The following is a 24,175-nucleotide window of genomic DNA, read 5'->3' as shown; positions in this document are numbered from 1 at the left end:
GAGCTTTGGAAGAATGGCCCTGTGGTTAGCCAGTGGTTCCAGCCCAAGCTGAAGTGAACTTCTCCCAGATGTCCCCTGTTCTCTGGAGTCGGCCCAGGCAAAGCATTTCCACCTGTGCTTCCCACTCAAAGATCCCATAGCAGTTGGGGAGGCAGCAGCTATCCAATCTCTTAGGCCTTCACCAGCACCTGTGGTTAGTTCCCTTTTCTGGGGAGGCAGAGTGCCATTCTACAGAACATTCTAGTGCCTGACTGACTATGGTTTCATTTTCAGCTCGATACTTCCTACCACCTGGGGATGTTGCCTTGCCTGTTTTTGCTTCACTCTGGAAAGGAGGTGCTAATGCCCACAGCATGGTGTTTGTTAATACAGTGAGTGAATACTTTCTGGAATTCCCACTGCATGGCAGACACTGTGGCTACAGGAAGAGAAGACATGGGCATTGTTGTTAAGCTCACCGAGAATGAAGTGGCAAGCAAATGCATAAAAATCAGAACATAACCTTAAAGGACGCTGCACTGTAAGGGAAAGCAAGGTTGAGTAGAGAGCAAGGGGTGCAGGCCATTTGAGAGAGAGTGGTCAGGAAAGCTTTCTTCGCTCCAACAAGCAGAAGAGCATGTGCAAAGGCCCCAAGGCAAGAGTAAATATATGTTCAGGGAACCAGAAGGAGGTCAGTGTGGCTGAAGCAAAGTAAACAGAGAAGAGAGTGGTCAGAAAGGAGGTCAGGAGTTAGCTAGGGGCCAGGTGTGCCATGATGAGGGCTGTCTCTTGTGAGAGGGAAAGCCACTGGAGGACTTCAGGGAAGGGGTGCTGTAATTTACTGTGAGATCAGGGACACTCGAGGAACCAGGCAGTGTGACAGGAGGCCTCTGCAGTAATACAGACACAAGCAGATGGTTGTCACACCTGGTGTAGAGGCAGAAGCATGACAGTTTTCCTGATTAAGTGAGTTGATATATGTACAGTACACATGAACACACACATGCTCACAGACACACTGGTACTCAGTGGCACCATCCACACATCTCTCCACCCCACAGCCCCAGCTCATCAGGCACTTGCTAGTGCAGCAACCTCTTCCAGTGTCCTTCATTCTCCCTCCCCAGCATCCTCTGCCCTCACAGGGATGGTAAGTGAGGCCTGTGAAGATGCTAGCTTACCGTGAAACATCTGCTGAGGCTCTCTTCTCTGCTGTTTCCAACTGCAGGGTTAGTGGGAAAGGCAGGTCTTGGCAAAGGTTATATAAATATTTGCTGAGCAATAACACAGCTGGGAGCAGGGCCCCTTCCCTCAGCTGGCTCATTTGCCACCCTAGAGCAATCTGAGCTGGGACTAGAAACTGGCTTTGGAACTCTCCACCGCACATCTGCTGATTCTCAATGCCTCCATTCAAACTGCTCCACAGACTGACCTTCCATACTTACCTTTCAATCTGAGTCCCATGCTGGCCTGCCAGAGAGACCTAGCAAGAAGTGCTACCACTGTCTGGGGAAACACTAGTCTAGGAACCAAGAAGCTTGGGTTGCATGTAGGAATGCTACGCACATCACTTAGCTGTTATGGGCCTTATCTGTAGCAGGGTCTGTGGCTAGGCATGGTGGTCTCTCAAGTCTTTTAAGATCTGATCTCTGCACTCAGGGAGGTAGAAGAAGACAAATCTTTGTGAGTCTGAGGCCACCCTGGTCTACAAAGTAAGTGCAGGATGTCCAAGGCTATACAGAGAAACCCTGTCTCGAAAAACAAAAACAAAAACAAAAACAAAAACAAAAATAGATAGATAGATAGATAGATAGATAGATAGATAGATAGATAGATCTGATCTCTGAGTTGAATCTGGTCCAGACTGGGCCTGGGGGCTGGCTGGGTCATTAGGAAAGAAGGAAAGCTCCCACAAGAGCTATGAAAGACCTCAGACATTGCCAACAGGTCATGACGTTCACTGGTGATTCCTGACCTAGGAGTGAAATCACCATGGCAACACCTGTGGCCTTAGGCCACTTTTAAACCCTCCTGACCATGAATGCTCTGAAGAAAATGTAATGATAGCTACCTGGCCTTAGATCACTAGGTTCTTTGAGAAAAGACGCTGGAAATCATTTTTCTAGATATTTCTCTCAAAGCCAAGCAAAAACAAATGAATTCATCAAGATTTGGGAGTCATTGGGAGATCTGGAGTAGGTCTTTGAAGCAGGATTAGGGAAGTAGCCAGAAAATTTCCTCACAGTTCTACCACAGTGTGCTGACTGCCTCTCCCAAATCCTTTCTCTTTCCCTGTCCAACCATTTTTGTTTAATTCTCTTTTTAATCACTCCACTTTATGCCTGTTACTGCCGAGATTCTACTAGTGGCTGTACATGAGAACACACACACTTGCAATCCCAGTACCGAGGGGGCTGAGACTCACAAGTTTAAGGCCAGCCTATGCCACATGCACAGTGAGACTGTGTCTCAAACAAACAAATGACAAAAATGAAAAGAAAGCTGTTACTGGCTTAGCTCAAGTGTGTGGAGTAGTCTCCATGCTCCACCCCCGGTACAGGACTGGAGGGAGGTACTCTGACAGGCTACAACCTATGGAGACATTCCATAGCCTCAGAATTGGTGAGAAAGAAGAAATCAGGCAGGTCAAGGAATAAAGTGGAAGCATCTTCCCAAGGACTCAGTGTGCTCCAGGGCCTCACCAGGAAATCAGGTATGTGGTCCCAGACAGGTGATACTAGCCCCCAGAAACTCTTAGCCAAGTGACCTTAGAATGCAAAGCATGCCAAACTACCTCGCCAGCTTCTTTTTGTTTGCCCCATTCTAACCAACTATATCAACCTTTGAAGTTATTGTCAGGGATGCAACTTGAACCACTCAAACCCTCTTTTAGGTATCTTTGCTGACAAGGGGATGTTATCCAAGAGCGCCCAGACAGAGACTCTTCAATATCTGGGACATGGGGTTAAGGAGCATAAATCATCCTTGAGAAACTCCTAAAGGACTTATGCACATGAGTCTGGGATCTACACTCTGCTTTGGGCATTTTTCAGTCTTTCCAAACCTCAGTTTCCCCTTTGTAAAGAGGCACTCTGATGGCACTGGCATGGGAGATAAATGAGGTCATAGCTCCCAAGGGATCTCTGAAGAGAAGTGCCAAGGGAGCACAGAGGGTGTCTATCTGACACACATAGGCCTTTTTCCTCTCACCCTTGTTGGCTGGCAGTTCTTTCTGGAAGAGTGCCTGGTACCCAGCTCCCTTTCAGCAGGTGTCTCCCTTTTCTCAGAAAGAAGCACTCAGAGTCACCCCTACATGCCTCTCCTCTGTAGCCAGGGCCACCATGTCACCCCCACTTTGCTATACCTTCATGGTGGACAAGGCCAGCCCCTCTTCAAGCATGGGAGTAGGCCCAATTTGACAGGGAAGGCTGTTTTTCTGACTTCACAAAAGCCCTGGACAGCATTTCTCTTCAATGCTGCAGTCCAATTACCAAAGTGCCCTGACCTGTGGGCTGAAAATAGCAGTGCTAATTTGTATGCTATTTATTTAAGTAGTAAAGCCTCCAGAGCCCTGCTTCTTCCCCTGTAAAAGACCACCCTATCCTACACAGAAAAGTAGAGATTCCATGAGGTGCAGCTTCCCTTGAGGGAGGGAATGGCACATGGAGGGAGCCTCTTGTTCTGCTGAATTCTGCCAGCTCAGAAATCCATCTTGGGGAGGAGATCCTCAAGCCTGGAATCCTCTTAGCAGGGACATAAAGCTGAGAGCCCCTTCTTTGTGGCTAAGCTGCTGGCCAAGACTTGTTCACATTATGGCCTGGTTCATTTGGATGCAAGATGAAGATGGAGTCAGAGGAGGCTGTTGAGTAGACAAGCTGCCAGATATAAGAAAGAATATGGCCCTGTTGTCTCTAGGTGTCTGTAAAGGAATGCTCTGGGACAGAGCATTCACACACACACACACACACACACCATTACTCCAAGTAAACTCCCATTCCTTACCCTTCCTCAGATCCTCCCTCCAGCTCTGACCAGAAAGCCACAAAGAAAAAAAGCCTTATGGAAAACCTACAGCTAGATTTGGAGAACAACATCCCCTGCTGATGACATTCTTCTGGCTGACACAGCCATTTTATCCAGGATTCACGCTGGTTGGGGCTAAAGAGAATCCCTCATGGTGCTGTAAGCTGTTCCCCAGATGACCCAGGCCAGCTCTAACACAGCAGTGGGACAGAACCTCCAGGGAGAAGAAACTGCTCATTCCCTCTCTATGATAGTGGTGAGGATGGGAGGCCAAGACAGGGCATAGGTCCCACAACACCCTTTCTGGACTGAGATGGAAGAATATATTAGGGAGACCATTTGCCTTGCTCTCACTTCCTACAAAGCCAGTGTGCTTGGGAAGTGCATCTTTCCTAAACCTTACTACCCAAACTCCTTGAAATATGTGATGAAATGTTCTGTTCTACCATTCCAAGGAGTAGGTAGCCCGAAGGGTAGGTGCCAGGATCACTGCAGCTTCCCTCTCTCCCTGAATCTCTAAGTATGTTTGTGGAACTCAACAGTGGTATACCTTTGCTATAACTCCCTCCCCCAGCCAAGCCTTTTCAGGGACAAAGGTCCCTACGAACCTGCTTCATTCCTGGGAACTGCAGCCCCAGATCAGTGTCCCTGAACAGTCACAGGTCTGGGGAAAGGCAGGCTTTAAGGGGAAAACTCAAAGTCCCATCAGACCTTTGTCAAGGCTAAGACAAGGCAGGCTTTCAGGAATGTCAATCTGCTGTTCCCTAACATTTGTGAAATCTAAAGCCAAAGCAGATGCCCTGAAGTCTAAGGGAACAGCAGCCTCAGTCCCAGAGCGCTGCTCAGACTTGAGAGCACTGCTTTGTGGTTCACAGCCATCTTAGATCAGCACTCATGGGATCTTTAAGTTTGTAAAATTTTATTTTATATTTGTTTTTGTGTGTATGTGCGGCTGTGTATGTGCCATGACCTATGTATGCATGTCAGAGAATGATTTGCAGGAGTCTGTTCTCTTGTTCCACCATGGCCACCCAGGGAATTGAACTTGGTCTAAGCTTAGCAAGAGGCTAACGCCACAGTACTTGAGCCATCCTATCCTGTTGGCCTCCTCGTAGGGCTTTTAAAGGAAGAATTGAAGACACAATCCATCCACTTCTCAAACGCAGTCTTCCTAGCTTGCCAGTTCACATCTGGCTGGAGACACATCTGGCATGGAGCCTCTTCCTTTAAGGCTTGAGGACTGGAGGCAGCAGGGGAAGCAGTCAGACCTGTCACAGTGGTGCCCAACCTTCCTAATGCTGCCACCCTTTAATACAGTTCCTCATGTGTCATCACCTCCAACCATAAAATTGCTTTCGCTGCTACTTCATAACTGTAATTCTGCTGTTACAGATCGCAGTGTAAATATCTGTGTTTTCCTATTGTCTTGGGCAACCCTTGCAAACCAGTTGGTGGATCCCAGAGGGGTCGCGACCTACAGGTTGAGAACTGCTGCCCTATGCATCTCTCTCTCTCTCTCTCTCTCTCTCTCTCTCTCTCTCTCTCTCTCTCTGTCTCCTTTGACTTACAGTAAGTTGTCACAGCTGGGCCCTGAGGGCAGAAAAGTCCCAAGGTTTGAACCATGCCGTTTTTCATACCCTCGGTTAAAGACGGGTGTCTTGGGATTTTTTTTTCTTTTTTTTCTTTAATCTGTCCTCTGAAAATGCCTCCTGGACGAGGACGCAGACCCTAGTTTGGGGACTGTGAATTACAGTCCCCAAACCCCTAAACTCCCCCCAAGCCCATTTCGCCGCAAGCACACCTCTGACCTCTTCTGTCATCCGCTAACTACCACCCCACCCTTTAACGGTATTCAGAAAGGAGAGAGGTCACATCATCATACCCCACCCCTAGTATAACGGTCCAGAGCCAACCTCTATCAATATGCAGCCCCCTCTGACCTTCATCTTGTTTCAAGGATAAGTATGGATTCGGTACGCCAATTTTGAGTAATTTATAAAAAGCCTAGTAAGTGGTGAGGAGTCGGCTAGAAAGGACCTCTCTGAGAGGAGGCTCTGCCCAGGCCTCTTTAACCCTACCCACCCGTGCACCACCTCGGCTCCCTGCCGGGGAGACCTGGAAATGACCAGCTGCTCACGCCCCCATCAACCTCTGCAGCGCCAGGCGAGCCGCCTGCAGGACCTTTGCTGGCATTCAAGGGGTTAACTCAGGAGCAGCCCAGGTGGAGGTCGAGGTCCTCCCTCCACCCCCCACCATCTCCACACCTTCCGGCTGCAGAGGCGGCGGAGGCCACCGAGACCGTGGAGGCTGCGGTAGCTCTTTGTCTACCTGCTCTGGGCGTTAAAGAGCCCGCTGGCAGCCTGCTTCGCTGGGGCTCGGGACAGAAGTCAGCGACAGCGAAATTGGGCTCTGTCGCTTTAAGTACAGCTGGAGCTTAAGTACTAGGCCGGCTGTGCAGAAAAAAGGGAGCACAGGGCCGGCGACCAGTACGGCGTCCGCCCCTCCGCGTGGTTGGCGGCTCTTACGATTTGGGGTGCCCGCCGCGTACCAGGCGAAAGCTGTCCCGTGTGCATTGGGTGCTCCCCCACTGAATGGGCGCCTGAGCCAGGGAAGATGCTTCATCTGCCCCTGCCCAGGTCAGGAAGGACGGTGAATTTCCCCCGCAGGTAAGCCTGGAGCTGGTTTAGGGTAAGCCCACCAGCACGGCTCCCAGCTCCTCCGCATCTGCAGCCTCGGGCGGTGGTGTGGGGTCCGCAAGGAGGAGGGTCTTGGCCGGGTTTCTCTGTCAGAGCAAGGACTGCCAGCACCCAGAGCCTCTGGTTTCCCCCTTTTGGCTCGCTGCTATTTGGGGCGGGGGTGGAGGGGGGGCGGAGAGGTATGGAAAGGGGATCCTGGAGGGAGAGATTCCATTCGGAAAGACCTAGACGAATTCAGACAATAGCAAGAATTGATTGAACTCCAAGGTCTGTGGTTTGCGGCTTCGGAGGCTGTAGAGCCAGGTCAGGGTCCTCAGGGACCAGGGCGGCTGTCCGGAGGGGGGGGGGCTGTAGCTCTGGCCCACTCGGCCAAGGTTATCCCTAATTCTGGGCCTTACATCCGGGAAGGAGGTGGTGGGAGACCCAAAGATAGGACCGGAGGGAAGGGAGGGGTCATTGAATTTGTGACCCTACAGCTGCCTGATCCCTTGGAGTGGGACTGTGTCCTGGGAGGGTTTAAGAAATCAGAGTCCTGTGATTTGAGGAGACTGAGGTACAGCCCTCTGCTGTAAAGTGAGGACGTGCTAGGAGTCTGAAAAGGGGAATTGAGTGTGACCACAGCGCGCGCGCGCGCACACACACACACACACACACACACACACACACACCCCAAGTCCCCTGAGCTGGCTAGGAAAGTGCACCAAACTGCGAGAAGTGGACTATTACCACGGCCTGAGCTGGCCTTTATGAGTTTCCGAGAGCTTCCCGTCTTAGGCTATTATCCTGAGGTCTACACTGGGTTCCCTCAGACCTAGGTGACCTGAGGGAATTAGAGATCGGAAGTTGTGCTAGGTGCAGTAGCCACGCCTACCGCATGATTTCCTTTGCTCTCCTGGGGAGCCTCGACTTGCCCCCTAGAGACTCCTGATGTTTCCTTGGAGGGAGCACCACGTTGTAACTCTGCTTCACGAAAGAACAGGGTAGGATAGGAGCAAAGAATTGGCCAGTGCTTGGGAAGGAGGCCCGTTTTCTTCTGCAGAACTGTGGGTACAGGCCCCCAGACTTTTTTGTCCCCAACCATACAGTACCCAGGCAGAAACCTTGGAGAGGCCCCGGAATGCAGTGACTGGCAGGATTGTTCCCACCACCGGTGAGGCTGTTCATGAATGGAGAATAGATCCATTTAGGGACCTCCGGGGATTCTTTGAGTGAGACCTTGGCTAAGCTGTGCACTGTTCAGTGAGTCCTGGAGAAGGTGGAAGGAAGGTGAGGTTCATCGCCTCCAAGCCCGCACTAACTTAGGTTCCACGCAAGGTGTGCCCTGGGGAAATTGTAGCATTGCCCCCTCATCGAGACATGTTCATCGCGTTCCCTAAACTCCAGAAGCCCTGAAGATACCCCGAGTGACTCCCAGCGTCCATCACTGCTTCTTCCTGTACATCCACCCTCTCTGGGTACAAGGTTTCTTCTCAGTTGATGTCTTTTCCTGTCCCCATCTTTGGTCTCATGCCATCCCAGAAAAGCCACCCTGTCCCCAGGGAACCTGGCTGTTGTTGAATGAGCTGAGTGCCCTGTCCTGGGGCCACAGCTGTTGAGGACACACATGGCTCAGTTTCTGGGCAGGTGTACTGCTTTGGGGGTGGGGAGAAAAGAAAAAAAAAGGTCTCATTACACCTTCCCGGGGGTGGGGCTGAGCCTGTGGTTTCCCCTCCGTCCAAGCCGGAGATTTGCAGGCCGAATGTGAATGGTAGGCAGGGAGAGGGGATGCTGTAAAATGTAGGTTGGTCCTCAAATTGCTGCACTTCAGTTATAAATTTTAACTAGCCTGGCTCTAGTCCACAGAGGGGGAGCTTAGCCCATCCATGCCTTTGCACTGGGGACGACTAGAAATTTCCTGGAAATTATGTTTATATGAAGCCAGTAGGGGATCAAAGAGATGTTTTCCTTGCATACTCCAGCTCCCCTCAAGCTCAGAAGGAGATAGCACAGGGAGGGAGGATGGGAGGATACAAGGTGAATGACTTAATTGACCCTCACATCCTTCATGACCAACTTTTGATCTGCTCTCAGCCCGTGCCTCCTTGCCCTAGAGCAGATGCCCAGCATTACTGCCTCTGCCATGGAAAGATGTGTCCCTAAGCATTGTCTTGCACACCCCAAGCAATAGGTTCTCCTGAGGAGGACTAGTCTCTATCTTTCAAACAGGAAATCGGAAGTCCAAGCTTGCATCCCCTTCAGCCCTCCTATACTCCTTCCTGGCGCTTAGGTATAGCCTGGGAATCAGGGGCAATAATACCTGTTCACTGCAGGTTGTGCCTCACACAGCCCACGGAGCCACATAGCAGTTCCCTAGGACAGGGTTTTGGTTTGGCACAAATGCAGTCTCTGTGAGAGGACAATTGCCTAAGGACAACAAAGCCAACGAGCTGCTTCTCGTTAAGGGGTTTTATGAGGCTAGACAGGCACACCACAGGCAAACCTCATTTGCAGGCTTAACCTCTTCCTGCAAGGCCTCTGCCCTGGCTCAGAAGCATGGGAAGAAAGGAGGGATGAGCTGAGCAGGAAGCAACTTAACAACAGGATTGCAGAAAGCAGTAGCAGCCCCGGCCAGTCACCTTTCCTCACTATACCATGGTGCTCCAAAGCATTGCCGAGGCTAAGGGCTTTGTGGATACCCATTTAGTCTTCTCGGCCATGTATAGTGTTTTGTTTTGTTTTGTTTTCTTAAAATTCTTATCATCCCATCTCACAAATAGAGAGATTGAAGGCAAGTAGACATGTCCAAGATCACAGTGGACATCATCAGTCATCTGTCTTGACTGGAAAAGCAACTCTTAACTACCGTGATATCAGGAGGCTGTTCTCAGTGGCACCAACCCAAGCCACTGGAGATGTTGAAGCTGGGGCTGGTTGGAGGCCTCAGCAAAGGCTTTGGGTTAGCTTGGGTTAGCCTCAGACTCTGGCAGGAATGTGGAAGGGAATATTTGCGCACTTGGAGTCCACTGACCTGATTTGTAAGTCACTCCACTGCTGACTAGCTTTGTGACGAGACACAGGCTGCTCAGGCTCTGCTTCTGTTTCTTTCTCTGTGACACAGGCATATAACTCTTACTTACCTCATTGGGGTGCAGAGAGGACGGTGACGTAATGTGGAAAGCAGAGTGCTTTAAACACAAGCTTGCTTACACAAGGGCAAGTATGGACCAATTGAGGTTCCTCCCACCCACAAGAAACTCTTTAAGTTGTGTTTCTTCCTTTTTTTTCTTTTCTCCCCCCACCCCAGACTAGCCTCAAATTCAGAGATCTGCTTGCCTCTGCTTCCCAAGAGCTGGAGTTAAAGGCATGTGCCACCATGTCCACCTGGCCTGTTTCTTTTCATCTATTCCTTCCAGCTTGCTGGAGTTCTAAGGATAGAGCCTATCAGCATAACAGTCAAAACAAGAAGATTGTGGAATCCCTGACTTACAATCTTTGATCTTTACTTAAGTTTTTAATTGCCCACCTTTCGATTTTAATAGTCTAAATTCTGCTTTGTTTATAGTAACTCACATTTTAATGACCACATACATAAATGTACATCTCTTCTTAAAACTGTTTTTAAGATGCTTTTCATGAAGATTTATTCATTCAGCATTTACTGTGTGTGATGACTCTATGCCAACTACTATGCTGCTGATGCCAGAGGAACAGCCGAATCCCAGAGCCCTTAGATTTAAGTTATCCAGCCGTTCACTTGTTCCACAGACCCAAGTGAGCACTTCAGATGTCAGGCATGATACTGGGAATGTAATACCATGCAGCAAGGCAGGGATAGACCTCACATTCCAGAAGCTTGTAGTCTTGCAATGAAAACAGACAGAAGTTAACATATGTGGGCCTGTGAAGTGGCTCAGTGGATTTACAACCACTTGGCACACAAGCCTGATGAACCGAGTTCGATTCCTGGATCCCAAGGCAACAGGAAAGAAACAGCTTCCAAAAGTTGTCCTCTGACCTCCACTAGCACGTTGTGTGTGCATTCACCTGGTTTGCACATACCTGCACTCTCACATATACACACATGCACATACAATAATAATAAATAAAAATTTTAAAGTTAATGGATTCACACATTTCAAACTGTGAGAAATACAGGAGTGAATAATGGCAGAAGGGCGCAGTGTGACGAGAAAGGGTGGAATGGGTAGAGAACAGGGCAATCTTTGGAGATTCCGTCCTTGGAATGGCTATGAATGGCTTCATAGGGAAGGTGGCATTTTAACTGCTCCTGGAAGAGAAAAATAAGACTTTTCTACAGACAGGGGAGGGTTATGAGGGGGTGTCATCTTCCATGTGGTCTGCTTGGGTCCTCCATCGGGGTAGCTTCTTTAGTCCTACAGACGCAGCCTGTGAGGCAGAATTCTTTGAGACTGATGACTGATTTCTCTTCCCCTACCCAATCTGAAGAGCTCTGAGCATGATGTGACACCAGACATTTGGAAGCTTTACATAATGCCACTGGCTTGTTCTGTTGGGGCCCAGAGACCAGTGTCACCTCTAGTTATGCTCAGGAAATAATGAACTGTCCTTGCCCCTGACACTAAAGTGCAGTCAGATAATTCCAACCTCAGGGATTTCCTGGAAATGCTCAACTTGTGGGTGATTCTTTGGGTCTTAGAAGACTTGTGACAGCTTGAGATCAGATCACACTTTATAGCCCAGGCTGGCTTCAAGCTCACTATCTTCCCATGTCAGCCTCCCCAGTGTTGGGGTTACTAATGAGTGCCACCATACCTGGTGGGGGAAGAAATATTGAAAAGGAGAGAACATCAAAATTCTTTGTCTCCACTTCTCTCCTTGTGTGCATATACACAGAATATACCACAGCCTGGTCACTGGTCCCTGAATGTTGAGCTCAGTCAAGAAATGATTGACGCACCCCATGGGCAGACGGAAGACACTGTAAACCACATTTATTACTTACATACTATATATAGTAATATATATATATATATATATATACACACACACACAAACACACAATGTATATATGTGCAATTTCCTACTTGATGTATTACTGCAGGAACCATTTGCATAGTAGTAGGTTGGTGTTTGCCATAAAGGAGATAGAGGGAATTGTCTACCCACTGCATTTGCTGGACTGAACCAGGTGCTTTTTGAGTGTTCTCTTGCTCCCTGTAACTACTGGAGAGGGTGATAGTGATGCAAGCATTCCTCTCTACAATATGTAAGACTGAGGACTTGCAGCTAGCTACAGACCTGAGAATAAGTAAGATCCTTTTGGGGATGGTCACTTTCTATTTAAAAAAAAAAAAAAAAAAAAAAAAAAAAAGTTGCTAATGAGATTCCCCAACCTCCTGAGAAGTTGCATTCTAACAAGTCTATTTATGTCTGTTTTTCCATATTAGCTCTTGATATGGTGCTAGTTTTGTCCAATCATAGCTCATAGGACCTTTATTCAAATGACTTATGTGTTATTTAGTAATGATCTTGTGATGATGACTACAAAGCACTGATAGAATACATTGTAGAAGCTCATATAATGGGACAGCTTCAGATATCTGCTTATCCTGTATTGTATCACATTTGGATCATGTATTAGTTGCTTTCTGTGGCTGTGATAAAACACCATGACCAAAGCAACTTATGAAAGTTATTTGTGCTTATGGTTCCAGTCTGTCATGGCAGGTGGGAATACAGTTCGAGAGCAATAGGGTCCATCATGACAGGGAAGCATGGCAGCAAGCAGCAGGCGATGTGGCAGGAACAGGAAACTGGGAGCTCACATCTTCAAACACGAGCAGATGCAGAAGTGGCAAGTGGAAGTGGCAGCAGGCTTTTAATTTCACAGCCCCTCACCGCAGTGATGCTCTTCCCCCAGCAAGGCTGCACCGTCTGATCCTCTCCAGACAGCAACATCATGTAGGGACCAAGTGTTCAAACGCGTGAGACTGTCAGAAACATGTCTCAATCAGATCCTTTCAGATTGAGCCAAATCCTGTCTGCTGGGATATGACGGGTACACAAGGTGGAAGCTATTAATGACCACCGGCAAGCAGTAATTCTTGACCTTAATCACTACAAAGGAAATGATCCTCAGTAGAGGCAGGTATCTACCTTGACCAGAAACTCATAGATGGACAAGCAGGATGTTTGTTGTTGTTGTTGTTGTTGTTGTTATTCTAGCCAATAGCAGGAAGGAGTCTTCCCCAGAAACAGAACCAGTTTGATTTTGATTAGCTTTCTCTTCTTTTAATTTCAGTCCTCCTTCCTTTCAGTCTGACTTCTTTAAGGATTATTACACTTAAAGAAGCACAGAGGTTAATGTGTAGTGGAGTTAAGTGTGGATTTCTGGTGTCAGAAATAATAGTAGCTGGAAACTGAAGGCAAGTAAGTCAGAACTATGAAGGAACATTATGCACAGGCTAAGGAGCAGTATATTAAGGGAGCAATGAGTGTTCACATAAAGAGTGCAGAGAAATCTGAAGAGAGTGTCCTGGGAGAAGAAAGTTTCTGGCCTAAAAGAAGAGGGACGGAGTGTCCTGGGCAGCAAATACACCTTAAAGAGGGCTTATGGGGCACTACGATCAGTAGGCAGTGCATAAAGAAATGCTACCATAAAGTCCTTCCCACTGTTGAATCTTCAGTTCCTAGATCCCCATTCCTGAGGCACTGTGGCAGTGGGCCCAGGGCACTTGCATATGCTGCTGTAAACACCCAGGCTTTCTGTGCGAGAAAGTGACCTTTCAGGCTTGGAACATTTCCCCCAAGTTATTGTAAATTCTTTTATAATACTATACTAGATGGTCAGGTTTTGATCTTGGTGACCTGCCAACTCTATGATTTCAAAAGTAGGGTTTTAACAGTTGCAATCCAAAGGTTTGGAGTTAATTGCTCAGTGGTCAGCACTTAGCTAACATGAACGGTGCAATCCCCAGCGCACAGACAACAGTATCTTACCAGTGTGCCCTTACGGCAAAAACATACTTGGGAATTACTTCCAGTGCCTGTGCTGGACTGTTTTGCCAGGTTCGGTGGCTTAGGTGGGTACACATTCTAGACCTTGTTCTGTTAGCCCTTGCTCCTGTGTGGGAGAGGCTTCCTCTTGAGACCCTGTCATACTATGCTACAATATATCTTACAAATTCTAAGTTATCATCCTTGTAATTCCCAGTGCTTGTCAACCCATTCACATTCTTGTTAACAACTGTCCACTCTTGGCTTCTTCAGGACTTAGAGCTCCCTTTGGCACCTTAGGCCCCATGAATGGGTCCTCTAATATTTGGGCTCAGCACCCTGCAGATCCTTCTTGGCCACATTGAGCTGACCTCAGAGAAAACAGTGAGAGCTACCTTTTCCAGGGAAGGTGGCTATGAATGAGTAGGGTTCACAGAAGTCAGCTTTCAGCAGTCAAGATCCATTTTAGAATGATTGCCTTTGAGCTAGCATGAGCAGCACGTTTATTCATTAATTTTCCTCATCTCATCATTAAAAATCCCCCTCCTCCACTCTTAGAGATTAAATATGGAGGAGGTGCAGAAAGAGCACCTGTTCTCCCCCCTCCAACATATTTATAGAAATTGCTTTCAACCTGTGTAGATGGTCCTTGTATTTGCCATCATCACCCAGGTGGTTTTCTATTCCGAGGTCCTTGTTAGAAATCCCAGGCAACTGTGGGCTGCAAAGAGCATCTCCCTGTGGCATGATGGATTCCGCTATGGCCTTCAGTCATCACACCAGAGAACCTAGAAGCTTCTATCAAACTCCACCCCTGACCTCTTTCACCCAGGGTGTGAAAGAGACTAAGTCTTCTGTTTGAGAAATTTCCCATGAGCCCCTGCAGGAGGGAGGGTGTCATTGCTTAGTCATGCACATTCTACTATGGGGAGCTAGCTGAGAAACTAATTCTGGGAATTTGCACAGAGTTAATCGTTGTAGAAGCAGCTTTGATCACCAGAGTGTCCAACCTTTGGGGAAAGTGTTGCTGTTCCAGAGACACAATGAGCCCATAGGAACGTCCCAAAAGAAGTCTTAGATTTGGTGTCTGGGTTTCAAATATCAGTCTGCTCTGGCAAGTCTTGGCTTCACTCCGTCTTTGTTTCATAAACTCAATCTAGCTAATTCTAACTCAGAACATTTCTACCAGCAAAACAATACATCCAAAGACACTAACACTGATCATGTGACTATAGCCTAAAGATTCAAGAATATTCTGTCAGCCTCAAATCCTTGCCCTCTGACCTGTCAGGGAAATTCAGAGGTGCAGCAGGGAGGGATATATTGAAAGCAACAGAGGATGGAATTGGAGCCATCGACGACACTCTTGTCTTCCTGAAATGGTTTCTGCATGTCTAGGCAGGTGGCATACGTCTGTAACACTAGCACGTGAGAGGTGGGGTCAGAAGGATCAGGATTTAAGCCCAGCCTAAGCTATGTAAGACCACCTCAAAAAAAAGTTAAAAATTACTTTTTTTTAAATGAAGAAGAGGAAGAAAAGAAATGGCTTGAGCATCAGATGCTTCAGAGTTCTCTGCACATACCCACTTGCTCCTCTGTCTATTCTACCTGAGCATCTGCCCAGGAAACAGGAGCTGCTGAGAGACCTCTCTGGCACACCTGCACATCTGTTCTTAACATGGTGAAAACTCCCTCCCAAGATTTGGGTGCATTTCCAAGTCTGTTTATGCCCGATTATACAATTAAATACAAAGAAAGTTATTTTTTATCAAAACTACGTTGGAAAAAACAGAAACCTTGAAAAAGGCAAATTGCTAGGAAAACTTGGCCCAAGGAAAAACGCTTAAAGTTTAGAGGAGATTTTGAAAGTTCTAGAAAGCTACTGCTTTCACATTGCCTTACATCATTAAAATCCTGTCCCATTTTAAAGCTGACGGAGGATATAGTGCGCTGTGGATACAGGCATGAAGAGCTGAGTTGGAAAAGCAGGAGAAACCCCTGTGGGTTCTAGGATTCTGAGCTGCAGGGACTGAGGTTCGCTGGCGCCTTTCTGTATAATTTGCTGTACAAGGACTTGTGGCTGTGAGGATTTTACACGAAACGAGTGCCCGAGGCTCTTCTCTGGAAAGGCCCTTTCTACACTCAGTGTAGAAAAGAGTTCGTGTGTACCAGATGACTTGAAGTGCTTTCGTGTTGAAGGAAAATGCTCCGACTCCGAGTGTTCCTGGAGGGTGGGGAGGAGGAAGGAGTGGCAGGTGGACCCTGTCGACCAAAGCAGAGTTTTACACATTGAGGATTCCTGCTCAAGAACCAGGTAAAAGTGTTCCTCTTTAACATGATTGGAAACTACAAGGTTAGCCCCTTGTTCTGGCTTATTTTTCTTCATCATCTCAAGCAGAACCAGCGGATATATTTTTAGTGCATTCATTTTAAACTTGGAGTGATAATTGGGCGATTTTGTTTTTTCACAACCCTGACACTTGGTTGATGTCCATAGCCACCTCCAAGGAGTGAACCACGAGTACTTTGCTCTCCCAAATCTCAGAAAGGCAAGCAGAGATGTTTGGTGGGCTGGGGGGTGTGGTGGAAAGACTGAGCAGAGGCAGGTGTCTACCCTGCACCAGAACCTCACAGATGGACAAGCAGGATGCTTTTTGTTCGTGCCACTGGCAGGAAGGAGTCTTCTCCAGAAACAAAACCAGATTGATTTTGATTAACTTTCTCTCCTTTTAATTTCAGTCTTCCTTCCTCTGACTTCTTTAAGGATTATGCCAAAAGCTCAGACTGATCCCAAAGCCTCAGAACAGATTTCACTCATAGTTGCCCAAGAAAAGCTTGTTCATACCAAAGTAATGTCCTAGCCAGTCATTTCCTGTGTTCTCAAACTTGTTATTTTCTCCCCCCAAGATATATATCTTTAGATAACAAAAACTGCCCTTGACCGGAGGAGGTAACATAGTAGTCGTTTTTCTGTGTTTGTTTGCTTGTTTAACTAACAATATAATATATTGTTTAACACTAATATAACCCAGGGTGGCCTTGAACTTGTGATACTCCTGCTTTAGTCTCCAGAGTGCTTAGGTTACAGGCGTGTGTGCTATCTCTGGCTTTTAGGGGAAACTTTGAAAGGAAAGCATCATACAGTGACCTTCCAGGGAAGCAGGGAAGGAGCTGATGTCCTGCTAAGCATCACCTCAGCCAGTATCTTATATCCAGCCATATGGAGTACTGAAGCAAAGGCATACAGCACCCAGAGATCTGATATGAACTTTACCAGTGACTAGTTCGTGAGCCAAGACAAAACCTCCAGCCTTACGTTTTTCCCTGTGTGGGGGCTTCCCAGACAGGAGGCAAGAACGTCATCATGGGGGTGAAATAGTTCAAAGAGAATGTAGAAAGTACATCAGTAAAGACTTCCCACAAATACACAGTTTGCTGTCGTGGATATTGGAAGCCAGCACCACTTCAGAAAATGTTTAGGTAGACATATTTGTCAGGCACTCCAAAACTGTAACCGAGATTCTATAAACCTACATAGGATGTTTGCTTTTCAGAATATTTGGATGAACCTGGCGTGGATAGGTGGGAGTTGGAGAAGTTTAAATCTTTTCAATTTCCTATTATTCTGTTCCCCATTCATTCTTTATCTTTGAGTGTGCAGCATGTTATGCCTGAGGCACAAACATGCGTTTTCCCTCCCTTGAACACCTGGTTTCTTTGTAAGTTCTTTACATCATTCACTTATTGCTTAAGAATTAAGACCCCTTTTTGTTTTCATTCCTCTTATTGAAAGCTTTGTCATAGGTGAGAGCTGTGCTTACTTTCAAATGCATGGAAAACTCGCTGGTGAAAATGAAGGTCTTTCACAATGCATTAGTGGGGCTTTTGCTCCAACACCGACCTTTGACCCCTGGACACAATGTGGCATTCAGCTGTCCTGTTCTCTCAAGTGAAAACCTTCAGAGCCCTCAACAAAGATATTTCACCAAGAGTAAGCAGTGCATGAACTAAATGACTTAAGATAAGAAGGCGGTTGGTTTTGAAATAAAGATGAAGGCAAGAGGTCTATAAAAATTACAATGCCCTCCAGGGCCGGATCACTGCTCTTCCCCTCCCCCACCCCATAGCCAGACTGGAGACTCAACTTCCTTGGATTACAGAGACAAGAGAACTTTCTCTTCCATGGAATTTCTTAACGGATTCTTTTGGACAAACCAACCCAGTGTTCCCTCAGTGGGATTGATAACGGAAGAGGGGGAATCGTCGTGGGGGCAGGGGCGGTTTAGGATGCTCTGGAGGACTTCTTGGGGAGCTTGGTTTCAAAATCCTTAGCAACCATTTTATTCTCAGCATCTCAAAGATGTTAGCATCCTGGGTGGTGGCACAAAGAAACAATTGCTTCCAGTCACCTTAGGTAAGGTGCAGGAAGATAATGGGTTAGGGCTTTGTCTTCATTTTAATTGGTTACAGCTTTGTCTTGTTTTGTTTCTCTTACTGCTCTCTAGAAATGGAGGAGAAATTTAGGCTTATGAACAAGCTTTTGGTACTTAATCGGAAGGTTGGGTGAGGACAGGGAGACAGAGAGGCGAGGTAGGGAAAAGGCATAGTTTGGGTTATACACACTTAAAAAAAAGATTTCTGAGGATTGTGTTGTGGATATTTGTGTCTGCCAGTTTCACAGAGACATCCAGATTTCCGTGGTGTGAGGACACTGTTCTTTTACTGTGTCTACCTCACAGTGGTAACTTGCAAATTCTTCCCCCATGAAGCTTTATTTTTGGAGACCACTGTAATTTGCATGCTGGGACCTATTATTAACTGCTAGTTTTATGCTGTTATTGGAAATCTTTACATTTGGAAAGAATGTATGGGCTGTGCTTTGGGTGAAGGGAGCCTCAAATTAAAGGTTACCTTGTATAGTATCTCAGATCTGTCAAAGATGTGAGAATGGATTAGAAACCATTTACTTCCCCTAACTAACGAAAATTCTGCTGGTGCCTCAGGACTTATGTTCTCAGAGGAGGAGTGCCATGTAACTAAGAAGTACCTATTTCAGGGGGAAAAGATGGTCATGTAACACTTTTTAAATAGTCTGTTTCTGAGCCACCCACTGGAGCATAAATACTGCCCCCTGTAAAAGTACATCAGATATTTTATAAATGTAAAAAGCAGAAGCAGTTGTGCTATATTAAATTTCAGCCATAATTGAGTAGCTAGAGAAGCCTCTATTTAATTAAATCCCACTAGCCAGTGTATGACAGCAAAATTTAGTGACCTTATGTGTGACTACTGTCTGGGATTGAAGAGCGGTTAGAATGTGTCTTTCAGATGTCCTCATTAGAGCTAGGCTTGGGTGATGTGTTAGCTCAACAGTACGTCTGCAGTGAGTCCTTCAAAATGTCAGTGCTTGTTGACTCACACAGCTTTCTTTGGGCAGCAGAAGTGTCTCCCCCAGCAAGATGAGGCTTAGGGGTCTTATGGTAGGTCAAGTAGTTATACACACAATTATAGCAGATCCTGCTCCCGCCATGCCAGTTTTAACCTGCTCTGAGCCAGAAATACACTGGGGGCTTCCTGAAGGATTGGCTTCTATTTAGCAAGTAAATATATGGGATGATTGATTGACTGATTGATTGACTGATTGATTTTTCAAAACAGAATTTTTCTCATGGCTGTCCTGGAACTTACTCTGTAGAGCAGGCTGGCCCCGAACTCAGAGATCCGCCTGCCTCTGCCTCAGAAGTGCTGGGATCAAAGGCGTGCTCCACCACTCCCTGCTTGTATGGGGTTGTTGTTGTTAAGCTAAAGAGAGCACTAACATAGTACTAGCCTGACTTTCCCAAGTACAGAAGCTACTGGGTTAAAACATTAAGCAGAATTAGGTGGATCATTGCTGGAAGGTGAATGCCCAAAGCTAGAACTTGTAATAAAGGGAAGAAAACACTTAGCAAATGTTTTTCTGAACTGTCTTCTTTCCTGATATATACACTTCAGTTACTGCTAACCACATCTGTTTTGGGAGAAAATATTTTCATATGGACTCTTTAAGAGTCAACAACTGGTATGTATTGACCAAACCCTTCTACCTTATCTCATACTCTGTATAAGAAGATATATGGTTATATCTTATATATATCATGATATCATATATCATATATATATATCATGGTTGCCAGTGGAGTAGGAGAGACTCTTAGGAGAATAGATGGGAAAAAGTAAAGCTGGATGTGGTTGGTAGTACATATCTGTGTCCTAGGACTTGGGAAACTGAGGCAGGAAGATTCCATGTTCAGGTTCTGGGCCAGCATGGGCTATATACATAGTGAGTAAAAGGTCACCCTGAGCCTATGTCAAAAGTGGGGGGAAGGGGCATGCTGGGGATCTAGCACAGTTACATAAGCAAATAAAGTCAAGAGGTACATGTAATGAATGACTAAAGTTTAGTGCATAAACAGAAAAAGGGGAAGGCATTGGGATAAGGAGGAACAGGAAGAGAATGTTGTCACTAGGGTGAACAGAAGGAGGAGTTTCATGGAGTGACCGGCAGTGCCAAATGCAACCCCAGAAGTCAGAAATGTGTACCTAAAATGCCCTAATTGCATTAGCCTGTATTTTAGCATGTAGTAGTATATAGGTCTTTGTTAGCCTTTTCGATAGTGAAGCCAGTGAAGCAACGAGAATGGAAGCCAAGTTCCAGTGTGAGGAGAAGGCCACACGAGAGAAGATGGAAGTAGCAAGCAAAGGTAGATCAGAGGGTCTTACAAATGCAGCTGCAAACATCTCTCCCTGTGGCTCATGTGTAAGAAGACATCAGGATCCAACAAAAAGACAGCTAGAATGCTACAGCTTGAGTTATTTCTAACACGTGGGGCAACTTTATTCTGTCCTGTTATATTAACCAGTTTTCTCACACCTTGTTTTTGTTTGTGTTTTGAGACAGGGTCTTGCAATATAGTTCCGGCTGCCTCAAACTTGTGTACCCTCCAGGTCAGCTCAGGAGGGCCATCATTACAAGCGTGAGCCTCCCATGTCAGCCCTAATTGAATATGCAGCTGGAGGCTCTTCTGCAAGAGTCAAGGTGGTGTGGCTTCTAAGTTCTGACAACATGTGTATTCCCCATGTTTGTTCTCAAACGTGGGGCAAGACCCATAGGCAGAAATTTTAAAGAGAACTTATTTTTTTCTCCATAATGTGGAAAACAAGATCCTAAATGGAAATTTGTAGGGAGTAAACAGAACAGCTTTAACCTGAAAAACTAGCCTCATAACTGTTTCAACTGTGAAGGGGAGGTGGTCTAAGAAACAGATAGACAACAAAGGAGAAAATAGACAAATGAGAACACAGTGCAGAGTTCATATGGAAGTATGTAAATCTTCAGACTTATGTGATTTTTTCCCCCTCAGGTTTACATAGTCTTGAGCATTATAATCATATATCAGACACATGAAAAGCATAGCTTCTTGAGTTCTTCACATTTCCTCATTAATTTCCCAACAAACCACCTCACCACCTCTTTGTACTATTGTATGTATCCTACCAAGCGGCTGTGCCAGGCCCAAGAAGTGTTCACGGGCTTTCGTATTTGACAACTAAACCTTTGCCCTTTCTGCACATAGAAGTTGATGATATCCTGGGTTGTGGCCAAGCAGGGAAGCTGGCTTTTTAATAATCCCTCAAAATCTCCACTTCCTTGCTGTTCGCTTTTAAGTCTGCATTTTGCCTTCGCTTGACTCCTTATGTCGAAATTCTCTGCATTTTCAGCCTGAAGAAAAATTCCTCCTCCAGACCACATCCAGCACTTTTTAAGACTTCTCTGGGGAGGTTGAAAATGGAACAAAGCTAAGCAATCCCACCCCACCCCAACACCTGTGTCTGTCTTTGTCATTGACCAGAAAAGGCCTCTGTCTTGCTCCAAGGTTTTCTCTGTGTGATTACAGGAATAGTAGCAGGTGTGGCATACCAGTGTGTTAAAACATGCTACAAAAACAACAGTGTTCTGCATCTGGTTCTTAGCAGCCCACAATGTCAGTGTTCTGACAAGGAAGCAATCCTTGTAATCTCTCCCTGTTCAGCACCCTGTACCTGTGGCTTTACTCTTGTGCCAAGATCTGGATACCTCTCCTCAAGATCCCTGAAGGAAAGGAGCTTTTAGAGGCTTCTTCCAAGTCCCACATTGAATATTCTCTTGATTTACATAGTTGACATACATTGTAGATCATCTCTTTTTTATTTGGCTGGGGATTTTTGTTGTTGTTTTGTTTTGTTTTGAGACAGAGTCTCACATATAGCTCTTGGCTGGCCTGGAACTCACTGTGTAGACCAGGCTTTAACCTGACTCTTCCTCCTGAGCGCTGGGATAAAAGATATGTGCCACCGCACCCAGCTTCGTAATTCTTCTCTTAAACTAAATCTGCAGTAGAGTCATTAAATGATGTTCTCCAAAACCGGCAGACAGGTACATCTGCCACTGACCTGGGAGAACATTTTGGACTTACTTTCATCCAGTGAGGCACAAGAATTTTGCATTTCCTCTTGAACTGTGGCTCTAGGCAGGGTTTCTTCTGCACTGGGGAAGTTTCATGCCTACCTCATAGGGTAGGAAACAGAACAGATATATCTATCCCACAGCCCCATTCCACAGATCTCTACTTTTTGATACAGAATCATCTCCCACAATCTAGGTGAAATTCATGATTTTGCATCCCTATAAAGTAAACATTATCTTGGAATGAAGAATATGAGCCAGGGAATATTGCTAGACAAAGAGCTAGGAAGCTAGTGGGCAGGACGTCCATGATGAGGAAGCAGTGGCTGCCAAGTTGACTCCTGAGTCTAAACCTTGGGGAGCCAGCTGTTTGACAACTTCAACTTTGAGTCCCAATCCTCCTCTGAAACACAAGGTCGGGGAAAGCCAAAGCTCTATTTGTGTTTCTTGCTGGTCTAATCTTAGTGGACAGAGATGCAGATGATCCAGCTAGTTCTTGGTGGTCACGGAAAGTCTTGGTTGTATCCATGTGTGGAGTGACCCCTGTTGCTTCACTCTGCACTGCCCTCCTCCCCGGGGAGCAGAGAATACTCTGACCTCAGCCAGATAGCTCTACATTGTGATCCCACTTGTGGGGACTCAACTGGCACTTCCTCCTCCCCTGACCATAAGAGAGTGGTGTCTGGAGACTTGTGCAAGCAAATCTTTCTGTTCTGCAAGGTTGCACCTAGAATTACAGGACCTGGTGGTTACCCTGCAAGTTTTCCTAGGAGGAAGACACTGGAACAGAGCAGGACAGAAAGAGACCTGCTTGCCAATGCTAACCCCGTTAAAGGAGCTGTGGCTGCACTCAGGTGACACCTAAGCACAGTTGATTTTTTTTTCTCCACTCTACTGCACGCATGTGGCTTTGAAATTTTATGTGATGTCTAGGAATGCACACTGATTTCTCCTTGGAAGTTGTGGAAAGGTTCTGTCAAGTTACGTGGCATATCCTACAACCTTGTTTTGCTAAGCCCTGCTCTTGTTACAAGGAGCACATCACTGATTCAAGCAAGTTGTGTTTTGGATTGTAGGCTTGTTGAAGTCTGGGAACTAACCGCATTGCTCCTTCACAACTCTGAATCCCAAGTGTCAGTGACTACTGAGGTTCGGTGTAGTAGTGACAGAGAAGATACAAATTGAGTCTGACCTGAGACCACCTTTCTGTACAAGGGGTCCCTAGGGATGCATAAGTGGTCCTTGCTCCCCAGACGGGTGGCAATGGAAAGCTGCCTATTAATGCACTGCAGAAGTGTCGCTGAATGATCCAAGTAAATGCCTAATATAGTTTTACTATTCCATGACCACCCCTAACTTCAGTTTTCTGTTGGAAGTATTTAGAGTATATGTGGTGGTTAAAAATCAGGCAAATTTTATATTAAGCTTGTGTGTGGGTTTTTTTTTCTTATACAGGTAAAATATTTATCTCAAGATCTATATGAAAATTAAATGAAGCTGTAGATGTCCTGTATGTCTGTATGCATGCATGTATAAGTAGCCAACAGAGTTCTTGACATACATTTTAAATGCCAAGCATATGCTATCATTTTAATAATTATATCTGATGATAATCATGAAAAACATAATATTTGCATTACTTAGCATATATTTTACAATTCCACTGAAAATATAATGCAAAATGCATGCACTTTTAACAAAAATAAGTGCCATAGATAATTATAAAAAGGCAGCATATTAAGGAGAGTCTTCGCAGTGAGTACTTTATAATCACTGGGTTTCCAAAGTGCATTAATGAGTGGAGAAGTAGAAAATTGATTTGATGCAAGCTGATAGAAAGATAAACAAGTAGCTAATTAGACTGCTGCCTGGACTCCACAGGATTTAGAGAACCATCACCTACGCTTCAGCATGCTTGATGCTGGGCAGTGTAATACAAAGATCTGTGAGGCTCCTTAGTCTCCTTGCTCTCCTGCATTATTTAAGGTGGTTTTCTACAAAGCCGCCTTACATTTTAGTAAAACTGTAGGCTCGC

The 24,175-nt window shown here is 46.0% G+C and overlaps 1 protein-coding gene across 5 annotated transcripts in view; it reads left to right on the top strand.

Annotated features, from left to right (window-relative positions):
- Nav1 (neuron navigator 1) overlaps nt 1-24,175 on the top strand; it is a 239,969-nt gene that overhangs the window by 162,025 nt on the left and 53,769 nt on the right. The window contains exon 1 of one of the 5 annotated variants that reach the window (XM_021636657.2): nt 6,458-6,668. The exons of the other annotated variants lie outside the window; for them this stretch is intronic. Coding sequence (XP_021492332.1) covers nt 6,616-6,668 — 53 coding nt within the window. The 5' untranslated portion in view covers nt 6,458-6,615. Of the gene's footprint in view, nt 1-6,457; nt 6,669-24,175 lie in introns of those variants that run through there. 5 annotated transcript variants of the gene reach the window in all.

This window comes from Meriones unguiculatus, chromosome 11 (genome assembly GCF_030254825.1).
Source record: "Meriones unguiculatus strain TT.TT164.6M chromosome 11, Bangor_MerUng_6.1, whole genome shotgun sequence".
Taxonomy (NCBI): domain Eukaryota; kingdom Metazoa; phylum Chordata; class Mammalia; order Rodentia; family Muridae; genus Meriones; species Meriones unguiculatus.
This window is presented reverse-complemented; position numbering and strand designations above follow the sequence as displayed.